The sequence below is a fragment of the Geospiza fortis genome, unplaced genomic scaffold, assembly GCF_000277835.1.
Source record: "Geospiza fortis unplaced genomic scaffold, GeoFor_1.0 scaffold23, whole genome shotgun sequence".
In the NCBI taxonomy this organism is placed as follows: domain Eukaryota; kingdom Metazoa; phylum Chordata; class Aves; order Passeriformes; family Thraupidae; genus Geospiza; species Geospiza fortis.
Genome location: NW_005054303.1, coordinates 9,433,977 through 9,448,856, shown reverse-complemented (window position 1 = coordinate 9,448,856; position 14,880 = coordinate 9,433,977). Strand labels below are relative to the sequence as shown.

Genomic DNA, 14,880 nt, shown 5'->3' with positions numbered 1-14,880 from the left:
CTTTTCAATTTAATTTTATTTCATAGGCACTCACCAGAATGCATTCAGCAGGGCTGAAAAAAATCTGGGTAGAGTTTTGGGTGTTCATTAATTACAGTGGTGCAGAGCTGAAGAAGTGGGCAGATAAGAACAACTTTGGGCTGGTTATTAATAGCAAAAATTGTGATCTTTTATCTCGGGTTGGGTGGACCGTGTTGGGCCAATGTCCCAAGCGGTCAGAGGAGGAGATGCTGGCAGGCTGCCAAGGGAGGGGTAGCTGCAAATTAAGGGAAAATTGCAAACAATTGCCTCTAGGGAGTTTCTGCAGCCAAGTTTTGCTGAAAGGAAGCAGAAGATACTTTATTTTTGAAGTTAGCAGTTTTAAGGTAAAGCTCAGCTCTCATATTGAAGCACACATGAACACATAAGAGTGTAGAAGTTGTTTTCTGCTATGAAAGACCTGGATATCTACAACTGTGTAGCAGGAATAAGGGAATGAATATGAAATAAGACTGAGTAAATAATGCTGTTAAGTAGTACCTGTAAAGACATTTGGAGCAAGGAACAGGGCTCTTGAGACAGGTATAAGCACAGAAGCCAGAAGCAAACAGCTGTGCAGGGGGCAGAAGGGTACCATTTTTCAGCAAATTCACTACTTACATGCCAGGTTTGATTTAGTTACGATGGGGAAGCCACTGTGTGCTCGCAGATGGGAAGGAAGCAAGATAGTGCTCTGTGATCCTTAACACTAGCATGGGATCAGGGCACATGGCTGATTTGGGGAGTTTTGCTCAATGGTTCTCATTAATTTCCAGCTAAAAGTGAAAAATGCAAATCCACACTACCACTGAAGTCAAGTATTGAAATGCAGCAGCATCTTAGCAACATGAAATGATGTCACTGGTGGCAGAACTGTATTCTGGCAGTGGCTTCCATTAAATAAAACACACTGCAGTGAGAAGTTGCTTTTCCACGAAGTCTCTCTTCTCACTTCAACCCAGAGTTTTTTGCTCTTAGTGGGAGCACTTCTTTTGTGTCTCATGGCTTGGTAGCTGCTGCAAGACTACCTCAAAGCTCCTGTCCCAAGTTCTTTCCCTGTTTTATACTGCACTGTTTGGATTTGGCCCCAGTCTAAGGCAGAGCAGATTTGCTGGGATGTTGTGGGTGCTGTTGGTTGAGGTTAAGAAGTTCCTTGCCCCACTGGCTCATCCCCCTCCTGTCTGCTGCCATCAGTGCACGTGTGCTTGCCTCCCTCACCCAGCTCTGTCAAAAATGTCACAGATTTGTGCAGGTTTTTGAATGGCAGGGTTATTTTGATGGATGTGTGTTAGGGAATGACGCCTTGGCAGGTGCAGCAGAAGGAAGGGGAACAGGGCTGAGTCAGGGAGGAATGAACCAGCTCCCCCAGTTCAGCTGGGGCTGGAGGAGCATTTCAGAGCATGTCTTTGCAGCAGCAAAGAACGTGTATTTTGGAGGCTGAGAGTGGCATTTGTGCTTGCGCTGGGGTCCCAGTGCCGGAAAAATGTTACAGTCTGTCAGTGACTTGGAATTAGCAATTTCAGGTATGGTCTTGCCCAAGGTCACTTTACATTCAGGGTCTTTTTAGAGAGTAAGGTTGATGCTGGGAAGTTCAGCTCCTGAAATGCAACATTTAGAAATCTGGGAGCGGTGAAGAAGTTTGGTTTAACAAGGTGGGGAGGGAATTCAAAAGGTATGCTGAATTCTCTCCTGAAAAAGCCTCCTTTTAAATTCAAAGTTTATTGCTTTATCTTGACTTTTAGAAAACCTGCATGAAACTTCCTTGCCTTTGAAAGCTTGATAGAAACTCTTGAAGTACTTTGACTGAAACAGAAAATTTAATAGTGAGGCATTTTGAACACGGAACGATGTTTGTGGGCAGGTAATTTAAACAGGTACTAATATGGAACAGTGTTGTACTTGAAAGGCTGCAACTGGTGTACACACATAAATGGGGGAAATATCACTGGGAGCAATAAAATCTAGGGATGCTTCATACTTCTTTCATTGCAAACAATTTTTATGGTATGGCCTGTGAAGCAGTTGAAATGCAGAGAGCTGGCACATCACTAGATTGATAATTCCTCTTGCTTCTTACAGCTTATTCTCAGTACAGATGTCCCCAATTCTTTCTTTCTATCACATTAAAGTTTCTTGTCTGCTTCAATTTCATGCCTGCCTCAAACGTAGCATTTTTCAAAATTGTCCCTCCAATTTATTTTTTTTTCCTCTTTAAAAGTTTATATCAGATGAAACCTAACTGCTAGTTTCTATCCCAGGGTTTACACTTAAATTTTTAACAAGGTCGTTTTTAAGATTGGTCTTCCTTGAGAGAGCACTTGGCTGATCCATCAATAATTATGTAGTAATAAAGCAACTGTGTAAAAATGGCACCTTCGTGCTGAACAGATTGGTTTGCAGAGCCACTGACAAAGATGAATGTTTATTACAATTTACTACTTTTGGTTCTGCAGATGCAATAGAGCTATTTTCTTTTTGGCTTAAGCATCACGAAAAGTAATTTCCAATTGTGGAATCTTTATGATAATAAGGATGTATAACTAGGAGAGCTCAGACTAACTTTCAAATACCAGCATGAGTTTGCAATGCTGGTAATTTAGGAAAAAAAAATAAATAGAACATTTTTTACTTTATTTTGTTGTTGAAAATTTTTTTAAGCAATCACTTGGATAGAACACACAGGGAACCCTACAATATCATGTAGTTACTCTTCTGAATTAATTGCTATAATATTAATTGTTGATTCTTCAAAAATTGGCAGGTTTCCTCATTTTCTTTGCTGCATCCAAAGATTTCTAATGTTGATTTTACTACAATGTGAAGGAAAATGTAACATCTAAAATTAACACAAAAGCCTGAAATTGTTGTTCTTGTTTATTTTCTTCTTTTTTTTTTTAAGTGCCAGCACAATTAAGGCCGTGATTTATATGACTTGTATTGTTCAAATCTGTCCTCTCCTTTTGGGCAAAATGCAGAATAACATATTCTGTAGGTTTTTATGGCTGGTAGATGTGTCATTCCTGTCAGCCAAGCTGGCTGATTGCAGTGTCACTGCAGTGATGAAATTGTCTCTTGGTAGCAGCTGAGAAACACCTTGAGAATTAAACTTTAGTGATTGCAGATGTTGGGATTGGTGCCTCTGGCACAGCCTCTGGGTGCTCCTTTGCTGGATTTCCCCGGGTGATGTTGGGGTACCAAGGTCCTGGCACAGCCCCACTGGTGCCTGTCAGGGGGGTCAGAGCTGTAAGGTGCTGTCATTGACCTGCAAATGCCAGAATTCCTGGGATCTTTCCCTTTGCTGCCTGAAATAGTGACCTGGCCTGATGTTGGGTCTGTTAGTCCCGGTTTGGAGGGAGAGGTGCTCCCAAAAGGCCCTTGAGTGGCAAAGCTGCAGCTTCATCCCCTGGGTCCCTGGTTTGAGCTGTTCCACAAACCAGTTTGCTGCCACAGCCCTCAAGCCTTTGTGGCAACTTGTAGCTACGTCAGCAAACGCTTTCAACCCAGGTCATTCATTTCACTTGGCAGTTGCTGACAGAAATGTTCCTTTGCTTGGCTTTGTTTTAGCATTTAATGATTTTTATGTTGGTTTTGATGGCGTGAAGGGAATTGCATGGGAGTGTTTTGTCTGGACTTTAGTATTCTCTGCTTTATCTTGCTAGCAAGATTTAAAATCTTACTCCTTCAGGAGACAGGGCTTTTGTCTGTGCATCTTGCAAGCTCTTCCCTCACTGGTTCCTTCTGTCAGCTCATTATCCTGGGTTTATTTCACTGCACAGTTCATGATGCTAAAGTTTGCTGTGGAAAGAATTTGCCTAGTTAAAACCATCATCAGGAACAATCCCTCTATTCTTACCTAAAGAAATAAAAGAAATAATATATAAATAAATGTCTATTCCATAGAAGAGCATGGTAGATCTGAATTTGAAATCGTGATCTGGCGGGTTTTTGTAATGAAATTATAAAATGTTATTCAGAACTTATTTTCAGAAGACAACTCTGGTTTCATTAATTCAAAATCAGCTTTCCTGATTTCAGAGAGATTAGTTACCTGTGGTGCTGAATGTGTTTAAATGAATTCATACAAGGAAAGAAGATCACTCTCTCCCAGTGGGCTGTGGACATGTAGTCATGTTCCTGAAAATGGGTGCTAAAATGCTGTGTATTATGGAGGACCTGGATTGAGCTCCAGAAGGTATCATCATTCAGTTAATTAAAGAAGAACAACTCTGATACTATGCCATATACTGTACAATCAAATGGCTGCATGGCAGAAAGAGCCATGAGTCCTTCCAGACTGAGACATGATTTGTTACTTTCTGCCTCTGCAACACCATGTTAAGTAGAGGCCTAATATATTTAAATAAAGAATTAATTACATGTGGATGTGGGACTTATATTTTCCAGTAAGCTCTTTGAAATGCTTACTAATTTTTTGAGATTTAGTAAAATCTTTCCAAAGTCTTTGCTTTGCTGTACATCTAATCAGCATTTAAGCAGGGTCCTTTGTGTGCCTGTAACCTGGAGAGGATGGCCAGATTGAGGAGAAACTGTAATCAGCAATGCAGAACTTAGCTAAAATGACACATGAAGTATAGCCCTGTTAGTATATAAACTTTATATACAAGTCAGATGTTGAGATTAATCACAAGGACAGGTTGCACAAGCAGATGGCTGGCCTTCCTGATAGCCATTAGCTTGAAAGGCTGGTTTTGAAACCAGCTCCGTGCTTTATAGGTGAATCGTGCTGCTGGGCTTTGTTGGGAAAAGGTTATTTCTGCAGCTCCACCAAAACCTCCTATGCACAAAAGTGCCTTTTCCCACTGTTCCTGGAGGATAAGACAAATTATTCTTCAGGAACTTCTCCACAACTTTCTTCTTTTGGAGAGTTGCAGTGTCAGAGGGCATTGCAGCGCTGTGATAGATGGATCTCAAGCATATGGAGTACACATGCTAATTGTGCTGTGCTTGTGGATCAGTCTGTGCAAATGCCAAGGCCTCAGAGCTGCTGCAAGCAAAATGTTAAAATCCTTCTCCTCTGTCTGCTATGCCTTGGGGAAAAAGTTCATTGCAGTCACTGAAATGTAGGGGAGAGGAGGAGGTGAGGGACAGAGGCCATGCCTGTCCTCCCCAGGAGTTCCTGCAGGAGCTGAGCTGTCTGCAGCAGCCTGTGCTGTGCCCAGGTGACCAAGGGACCTTCCTGTGCTCCAGTGGCACCTGGAGACATGCAGACAATGCCTAAACTTTGGATTGCAGACATCCTTATATGCTTCATGTATATAGTAGTCTGAACGGACACAAAACTGCCTTGGTGTCTGGGAAAGGGCTCCTGCAAGAGCTCTGCTTGGTCCAGAGCAAGACAGAGAAATACTTTATCACCTACATGTTTCTCAGCCATTAGGCATGGTCAGAGAACAAAAGATAGCACTTCATCTAACAAGAAACAGTGCAACTATGTAATTCCTATTTTAAAATACGGTCTGTGCTGGCTGCAGGTCTCTGCTGCATAGTGGCTGATGCTCTCACCATAGATCTGCGTTTCTGTAGCTGACCTTTTGAGAATTCAAACCAAGTATCTCCTACTTCCATGTTTGTCAACCCCAACTGGTGATCCTGATCACCAAACCATTCAGGTTTATGTGTCCTTTCTCTCTGCTCCATGTCTCTGATGGTCCTGACAACGTGGAACTCTGCCTAGTACCTGCTCTGAGTCCAGCCCCCATCCACCTCAGAGGATTTCCTGTGGGCCAGGTTCCCACCTTGCTTTTGATAGGGGAGCTTCTGCTCTTATCTGTTGCTCTATTTAATAATAAGAATAATTTTTTATCTTCTCTTTCCTCTCCCCATCTCTGTAATTCCCTGCTTGCTATTTCTCATTAGCAATGAAGGAAGGAAGAAGCTGGGTAACAAAATGAGAAATTTCTTACCTAATAATTTTCTTTCAGTTAACAGCTTCTCACCATTCAGCCCGCCTGGACAGTGTGGTAAATGGGCAGGCCACAAATTGATTTTTTTCCTCTAAATAAAGACTTGGATATATAATTTCGTACTCTATGTTTTAGTGTTGTATTAATGGTAATAATTTTCTGCTGAAATATTTCTGTGGTCTGGGTGACTTCTGGTGGCTGGTGCTGAGCTTGTCACAAGATCTACCATATATGAGCTGTGAATCTCCAAGGAGGGGGTAGAAATCAGCCCACCTTTGCTAAGAGATGGTAAGGGTGACTAGATGCAAGTTATAAGTGGAAAGTTCAACTCATTTCACTTTCTTGCTCAGCTGGGCAAGTTATTTTGGTGGGCTATTTTTGACCTGGAGTAGCTCTTTGGTGCAGTTTGTGTTGGAAGGGACCTTAAAGATCATCTAGCTCAAACTCCCTGCCATGGGCTGCCAACCCACTAGATCAAGTTGTGTATATTCTATAGTTTTATGGCTGTATACATGTAAATTTTTTTCTTGGTGGAACAGAAATTGATTCACAACTAAAAAAGAAAAAAAAAAAACCAAAGAAACAAACAACTATAATAGTCCAAGCAAAATTCTAGGATTTGCTTTTAAGTTCTCTGTAGGGCAGAGCTCACCATTGCATTTTATTTTTTTGGGGGGGGTTACAGGAGGAGATTTACTTCTCAATGACATATATGCTGGGGTGGCTGAGTGCTGGCCAGCCAAGGACCCTGGGCTTGCAGGGACGGGCAGCAGAGCATTTAGCGCCCGCAGCAAGAGCTGGCGAGTTACAGAAATGATGCTTCAGCACTTAAACACGAAGCCAGCTGTTCCCTTTGTGCCTGGCTCGGGTGTAAAGTGCTCTTGCTGTTTTACATAGTGGTCTGTCAGGATGGGGAAAGCGAGCTGGAGTGGGATGTGAGCCTGGCTGCTTTTGCTGTGGGCTCTCCGGGGTGTTGGGCTGCCCTTGCCCTCTGCCAGAGATAGCAGCAGCGCCTCTGTCCTTGTGGGGTTTGCAGAGGGGAGCTGATTCACATGCTCATCAGTTCTTCTCCTTGGTCTCTGCCTTTGTATAAACTGTTACTCTTGGATCCCCCTGCGCAGATTTTTAAAAAATGCAGAAAATACAGGCCAGAAGGCACCAAAAAAAAAAAAGAAGGCTGGGGGAAGGGAAAGGGGAGAAAAGGTGCCAAGAACAGCATAAAAGGCAAAGGAGGAAAATACAGCAGGGAATTGGTGATCGGCTGGAAAAGCACAGTAAGCAGGGGAAATCTGTCTTTATAGTTTTCACTTCAAAAAGTTTAAAGCCCATAACTGTTCAGGCAGGAGGGGGTGGCTGTATGAATGTAGGCTGAGGTATGAGTGTCTGGCACTTAGGCACTAGTGCCATGGTCAGTCTTGGCACTGCTGGGTGCAGAAATCACAGGCTGGAGAAGACTTGTGTCTGTGCATGGGAGCCGTTACAGTTTCCAGGGTTTGACACAGAAAAATGTCATTTGTGGTACTTAGGTAGTCTGTTTCCTGGTGAATATTGGTCAGTTTGATTACTGGTTATTGGTTCCATCAGCAAAAGATAACTCTTTTGGTGCTGTTCAGAGCAGCTGTTCCCTGAGCCCTCAGTCATGGCAGCGGGGTTGTGAGATCAGAAGAGAACGGCAGGTTGCAGCAAGTAGGTTGCATAAACCATGCTCTTTTTCATTGTTTTCCAAAGGTGTTGGGGCAACGTGAACGTTATTCCAGAAGAAGAACATCTGCTGCTGGTTTTGAGGACAGTGTCAAGATGTGCTTCTGTTCAAAAGCCTAATTTTCAGCTGTATTTATTTTTTGGGAGGTTGAAAGGGTTTTTTTCTTAAGGGCTTTTTATGTTGCTATGTAGTTCAATGAGCATGAGCTTACCTTTTCAAAGAAAATTCTTCAGAATCAGAAGGGTTTTGTTTATTGCTGGACTGGTTTTGTACTACCTGCTTTGAAGAAATATATATTGCAGGGAGGATTTCTGGAAAGAATGGAGAGATTAACTGTTTCTCTGAAGCATTAAGTTTGGTTAACAAATTTCCATGTCTGTTAGATGAGTGGTATAACCTCTAACTGGATATTAAATATGAGGATGTGGTTTGGTTAGTCCTCCATGGACTATGAAGTGAAACAATAGCATTTGTTTCAGTATGGATGTGCTCTCAGGAACGCAGCAGGGTTGGTGGTTAGGTGTTTTTTTTTTTTTTCAAAATTGAAATTTAATTTATAAAAAATATGTTCACTATGTGATAAAAGTTCTGTGAGAGTGATTGATTGCAGGAAAAAGCTTTTCTCATAATTTATTCCCATATATCATTAAGCACAGAAATCTGAAATTCCGTTCCTGTGACGGGGTAATGGTTCTGAGACCACCATAGGAAGGTGGCTGATGGAGAAAGGCTGTCGGGTGTCACTCAGCTGTGCAGGACAGACAGAGATCTGCAGCTTGAGTCTCAGTGTGGGGAAATGGAAGCAGGCACTTAATAAGGATGGGTTTCTAGTTCTGTGCTGCATTTAGGCCCAGTATTGTAGGAAAATCTTTTGCCTACAGCAGATGAGCCCGATGCAGTGCCCTGGCCCTGGCTGTTACACTGCTGTGCTTTGTGAGAAAATACTATTTTCAGTAGACAGGAGTGAGGAAATAGCTGATGAGCTTGTACATCCCAGCTTTTATACAGGCTGACCTTGCACAGCTGCAATAGCAGAATATGTGGAATTTCTTTTTTTTTAATTACGCCTTTTTAAAATTCTGCCTTTTCCCTCTTTGCCCTTCATTTGCACCACTTTGGGCTTTGCCTCCACACTTCTCACAGTCCCAGGGTGAGGAGCTGGCCTGTGGGCAGTGCTGGGCAGCCCGGTGCCGGCCGGCAGCGCTTCCCACCAGCCCTCGGCAGGAAGGAATGTTTCTGGGAAGATGGGGCCTCACTCTGTGTGGTGTGATGTGTTTGCTTTCTCTGAGGAACTAGCAGGCTGGAAACTTGGCTTTGGCTGGAGAGGACCCCTTAACCTTGCCTTGGCAGAAGGAAATAATAAAGTGACAGACTTCATTTATCTTTATGCTGTGTGCGTGGCCTCGTGTGCTCCGTACACCGCCAGACCTAAATCCTGGCACTGTGATTTGGCACTGTGAAGGAGTAGGCTGTAATTTTCAAGGTGGCTCCAGGTACAATAAAGTAAAAAACATTTTCTCCTAAATACAAGCATACACATCGTGTTTTGTGACCTTATTTCGTCAGCAAGTGCATTTAATTTTGTTCTGCCCTAATGTTTTGTTTTTGTGGAATACTTCTTCTGTTACAGTGCATGATTGCACTGCTGAAGGTGAGCTGGGGGAAGTGGAGCCCTTGGCAGCTGCAGGGTGCATGCTGTGGGATGGGAGCATCTCAGGGCGGGCTGGGATTGCACAAAGAGACACTTTACCTGGAGCAATGGGGTTGGCAACAGCTTAAACCAGCCAGGATTACCTCCCAGCCTGCTCTGGAGCGAGGCTCCTGCCCTGTGTTAGTGAAACTCACTGTGTTCTCTGCTCTTATGGCCCTGCAGACTCTGCTCATGGCTTGATGTGTGGTGTGTTTATTTGCACACCCACTGATCCTTGTACTTCATCCTGTGCTGCTGCTGTTGCTGCTGCAGCATTTTTGCATCCATTTCTCTTCCCTGCCTGGTCCCTGCAGCGCCATCACCACGGCGCTGTGTCTGCCCGGCGCCGCTCCCCTCCCGGATACCCACCCTTACTGCCTGCTCCTTTCACCCCCTCTGGTAAATCAGTTATCTCCCCCTCCAGATGGGTTTGTGTCCCCTCTGATCAGCCAATCAATTAAATCCTGGCGTGGTTGTGCAGTGCCTTTTTTGACTCTAAGTCGTCGCCTTCCCTTCGCACTCGTTGCAGCTCCCCGAAGTGGCACCGGCATCGCTCATCAATTTGAGATGTTAAAGCATTTCTGCCCACTGGGTCTCTCTGATGGTCTGTGGGAGCTTTTTGTGGCTCCCATTGGATTTAATCCTTCCCTGGAGAGCAGCAATCAATCCCAGTGTTTCTGCTGCCCCAGGCTCAGGTTGTTTGGTTTGTTGCATAAGGATTTTTGTCGCTGAAAGTGCATCTCCCAACTCTTTTCAGATTTTGTTGTGCTCTAGCCCCAAAGTATTTCTTGAATACTGGACATGCTTAGTGTCTGGTTTTGTGCCAAATAGGTGGAAAGGTTCTTTGTTTAAACTCCTTGCTGTGAAATGTTGTGGTGAAGGATGTATTTGCTCCATAGGACCAGAGGACCAAGTGCCTTTCTATTATATCTGCTCTAGAGGATTTCCTGGGAAGTGTTCAGCCTCCATTTCTGTCTGTAAGGAAATCCTCTTATCTGGGCAGAGCAATAAATAGTTCTGCCTCCTGTAATAGAAACAGAAAAACATATTCTTCACGTGGCTGTTTTTAAAAATGTGGGATTTAAAATATATCGGGTGGAATGATTCTTCTGTAATAAATCCCCATAATAGTGCACTATGTATACATTTAACTGGCTGCACAGAGGTAGGGAGAGGGGCAGAGGGTGTGTTAAAAGATTATTTAGTGGGTATTTAGTAATGACAAGAACAGTAAATAATCTTACAGGTTTACAAACCTAATCCCCAGTGTCTGATTGTAGCCCTCATGTCTACTGGAATTGGTTGGAAAGATGTTAGAAGGCTGTAAAGGGAGGGCTGTGGGGAGAGTTTATTTTTAAATTTTTGGGGAGCTGGCTGGATGATTCATGGTTTTAGGTAATATGAATGTGCTGATTCAGTACCTTGATGGAAAGCTCTTGAAGTGCCTGTCCTCCTCCACTTGCTACAGAGCTATTGGGTGAGGATGGAGTAGCTGGTCCTTGCTCTAAGCTCTTCCTGGTGATCCTTTCATTTAACAACTGGATTTGGAGGGACGGGGAGGAGTGTTGTTGTTCTTAATGCCCAACTTATTTTTTGCCTGTGCCCTGCAGTAAAGTGGTTGTTTTTCTTAACAGAAGAAATCCACGATGTCTCAGAGCTGTGCCACGTGATGCTTCTGCTTTTAAATAAGCTCTTAAGAGGCTGGACCAGATGTTGGCCACATCTGTGTTTTTATTTCGTCGAACATTTCATTTCGACCCTTTTATTAAAAGAGAAAATGATAATTTAGAAATCACTTTGAAAAGTTTAGCAGCTAGGAAGATCTTTCTGGTATATAAAAAAGCAATGGGTTTGCTTTCCATGCCCTGCAGTGAGCCATGTAGCATCGAGCAGACAGATATTTGTGGCTGGTAGGGTCTACTCCTGTTGGAAACGATTGCCATGGAAATTTTCATGCCAAAATGGATGTGTTTTAGTTTGAATTGGCATTCTGTAATGAAACATGTATTTTTTTTTCTCAGTGAAAGCATTAAACTAGGGATTTGAAGGCACCTTGGCTTCTGAAAAACCCATTTAATGAATGCCTATCGCCATGGCAGGAAAAAGGAAGATTTGCAGGCAGAGGGATATCCTGCAATTACTCCCTCTGCTGCTGTTACGGGGGTCTAAGAAATGCTTATTACGTGTAACTTACTTCTGGATTCTTCTCTGCAATTTAACAGTTGGAGAATGAGTTTTCTGTCCCTGTTGCTAATTGATCCAATGAGAAAAACTGGCACCTAATTCAGTAACAAGTTATATTTAAAATGACAAGTGAAATTGTTCATGGTGCCTGAAATTGCATCGTTTTCAGTCTGGCATGTTAGGGCTGTGTAAGAAAACAGGCACCTACTGTACTGTGACATATTAAATTTTAAACCTCTGATCCAAAAATATAGCAGGGTATAGGAGGAGCAAGGTGTATAATGATGAAAAACAGTGGCAGTTTGATTTCAGTGGGATACTTTTATTGTTTTTAAGATGCTTTGGCAGTTTTTACTACAATAAATATTGGGATCAATTTATGTAAAGTTGAACAGTGAGTATGTCCATCACCGCTTCCAAGTTTTGGTTTTGTAACCTGTGATTTTCAGAACTCACTGGTGATTTTCAAGATTGGCTCCATTTTTCTCTGTCTATAATTCCAAGCCTTTATAGATAGTGGCCAGTTTAGTTTATCTGGTACAATGAATAGTGAAGAAAAAGAAATCCTTTATTTGTGCAGGTAAACCAAATTGAAAATTTGTGTTTTTTCTCCCAAAAAAACCCTTGGGGAAACAAGGGGTAGATAATGCAATGAAGGTGGAGGCCATCCTCCATTCTGTCCTACAACTTGGTGGTTAAAGTGCTACCCAGAATATGGGGGACCCAGTTGAAGTCCCATTTTTGTACAAACTCCTTCCAACCTAGGAGCCAGGTTATCCTGGTCTGGACTCCCCTTGCATTCTGCTGTTGAGCTGTTTTATTTTATGTGATGGAACATTTCTTGCACCCAGGTAGACCAGCTCCTGGGAAGGTTTCTCAGGCAGTGGACTACAGTATTTCCTCCTTTCCTTAGTGAAAATTCAGCCATTTTGCTCACTGGCTGTTTCTGTCTCGGTTCCAGGAGGAGAGATGTACAGTACTGTCTTGAAGAACACCCTGCCCTTCCTTGGGTGACTCCTCTCCATGCTTTGAATGATTATGCTTTGCTAAAAAAATGTCAGTCAGTTGCATTAAAAAGGCAGCAAACCACCAGGATGTATTTTGTCACCTCGTTTTTCCTCCCCATCCTCAAGCCAGGGCCATGTCCTTGGGTGCATCCCTGCCTGGCTGGGAGCTCCTCCTGCATGAGGAGCTGCTGGCACTGGTGCAGAAAGTTCTGCTCTTACTGCACTGTGCAGAGATCAGAGCAGAAGAAAAGCATATGTGCTGATCAATTATGTAGTTATTATAAAATCTTCTGCACTTCTAAAGTATTTTGGGGAAAAAGGGTTGTAAAGTAAATCTGGTGCCTGGGACTAATGCAATTGATTTATAAATGTAACGACAGTGAGAAATGTTCTTTAAAGCTTTTTTGGTCAAATTAGCACCACATTATCTGAGCTGGTAAACTTGACATTACTTTTATGAGACAATCTCAGGAAAAAAATCAAACCATAGTGTTACAGAGGGCTGGAGCAGCTCTGCTGTGAGGAAGGGCTGAGAAAACTGAAATTGTTGAGCCTGGAGAAGAGAAGGCTTCAGGGTGACCCATCTCCAGCCTTTCAGTACCTTAAAGAGCTACAAAAGAGCTGGAGAGGGACCTTTTACAAGGGCATGGAGTGACTGGACAATGGGGAACGACTTCAAACTGATAGAAGGTTTAGATTGGATATTAAAAAGAAATTGTTTACTGTGAGGATGGTGAGACACTGGAATATGCTGCCTGGAGAAACCGAGGATGCCCCACTCCTGGAAGTGTTCAAAGCCAGGTTGGACGGGGCTTTGAGCAACCTGCTCTGGTGGAAGGTGTCCCTGCCCATGGCTGGGAGTTGGAAGGGGATGATCTTTAAGGTCCCTTCCACCTCAAACCATTCTGTGGTTCTGTGCTGTTCCTTGTGATGGGACATTTTTGGGGGGTTAAAACCCCTTTTGCTTGTGGCTTGGGGTGGAAAGTATAAAACTTTCTGTTGGTTGTTCAGGGTGGATTTTGAAAAGACATTTGTGAGTGCTCAGTGGCTGATCCCAGGGGATGTCTGTTGGGTTGAACAGCCCTTTGCACCCCCTCAGGGAGCTCAGACTTTATTTCTAACCAGGTGTTTTGGTTGGATTCCCAGCCCTGTTATTTCACATACTTCAGGCTTCTGGTTTAAACCCGACTTTTGCCAAGCAGATTATTGCTTTATCTTCTGGGAATGCTTTTAATTCCAAGCTTTGCTTGACTTTACCATTTGGTTGCTATGATCTGCCACTGGATCCTGGCATCACCCTCTGCTGGTCCAGCACTGTGCAGGAGCACCAGGCTGGGGAATAAATCCATCAAAGATCTTGATTTGTGGGGAGGCACATCCCCAGTACTGGGGAGTGGGAGCTGTGAACAAGCCAAGCTGTTTTGCACCACTTCGGTTTTAATTTGTTATTGTTGATTGTTGAAACTTAATTTGTTTATATTTTTCTGCAAGTGAACTGGTGAGGTCATCTCTTGTTTGATCTTTATTAGATGTAATGGAGATGACCAAGAAGATTGCTTCATTCCCCAGCATAAGTCTTTGTTAAATAATTTGTTTTCTTCTTTACCTGGACTACACTAATAGTGTATTACTATAGTTCTTTAATGTGATGTGGAAAATCAGGTTTTGCAGCTGTATGCTGTTCCAGTCCCAAATTAAGCCTCAGTTCTGTGCTGTTATGCTTTTTAATGGATGGAATATTTGAAAATTTGTTTTCAGAAGTCTTAATAACTACCAAACTAGCAAAATTGCAGTGAAATTGTAATTATAGAGAGTCAAGAAGAAAGCCGTGGTGTAACTGTCAGCAGTGGTCTGTGCTGCTTCCCTGAAAATAGAAAATATTTTCTAAGTCATAATTTACAGATAAATTACTGACCTATATGCTCTAACAGAGAAATTTTTGTTATGATGAAAGATTAAAATGGGTGAAAAAAAAGATGACTGGAAGTCTCTGGCAGATTTTTAGTACTGATGAAGACTGTGCTGGTTCCTGAATTTTAATTCAATCCAATGAATTTCTATGCATGAAGTTCTGCAGTGAAAATACTCAGCAACACATTAAACCTCCCAGATGAAGGCAGAAGGATGCAAATCTCTGAAGGACAGTCCTGAAGTGTTGCATTACTGCAGAACTTCAGTTGCAATAGGTATTGGACAAACATATGGGCTGATTAAAATGTGTTCTTTTCTCCAGGTGAGAACACAGGGGATGGAGAATTAGATCTGAGTGGAATCGACGACAATGAAATAGATCGGGTAAGGTGTCCTGCTGTCCCTGGTGTCTCTTATCCTGGTTGGCTGGATAACTGGGAAAGA

The 14,880-nt window shown here is 42.8% G+C and overlaps 1 protein-coding gene across 1 annotated transcript in view; it reads left to right on the top strand.

Annotated features, from left to right (window-relative positions):
* The window catches only part of BRF1 (BRF1 RNA polymerase III transcription initiation factor subunit), a 172,412-nt gene that overhangs the window by 109,548 nt on the left and 47,984 nt on the right, over positions 1-14,880 (top strand). The window contains exon 12 of the mRNA XM_005417931.3: positions 14,759-14,820. Coding sequence (XP_005417988.1) covers positions 14,759-14,820 — 62 coding nt within the window. The remainder of the gene's footprint in view (positions 1-14,758; positions 14,821-14,880) is intronic.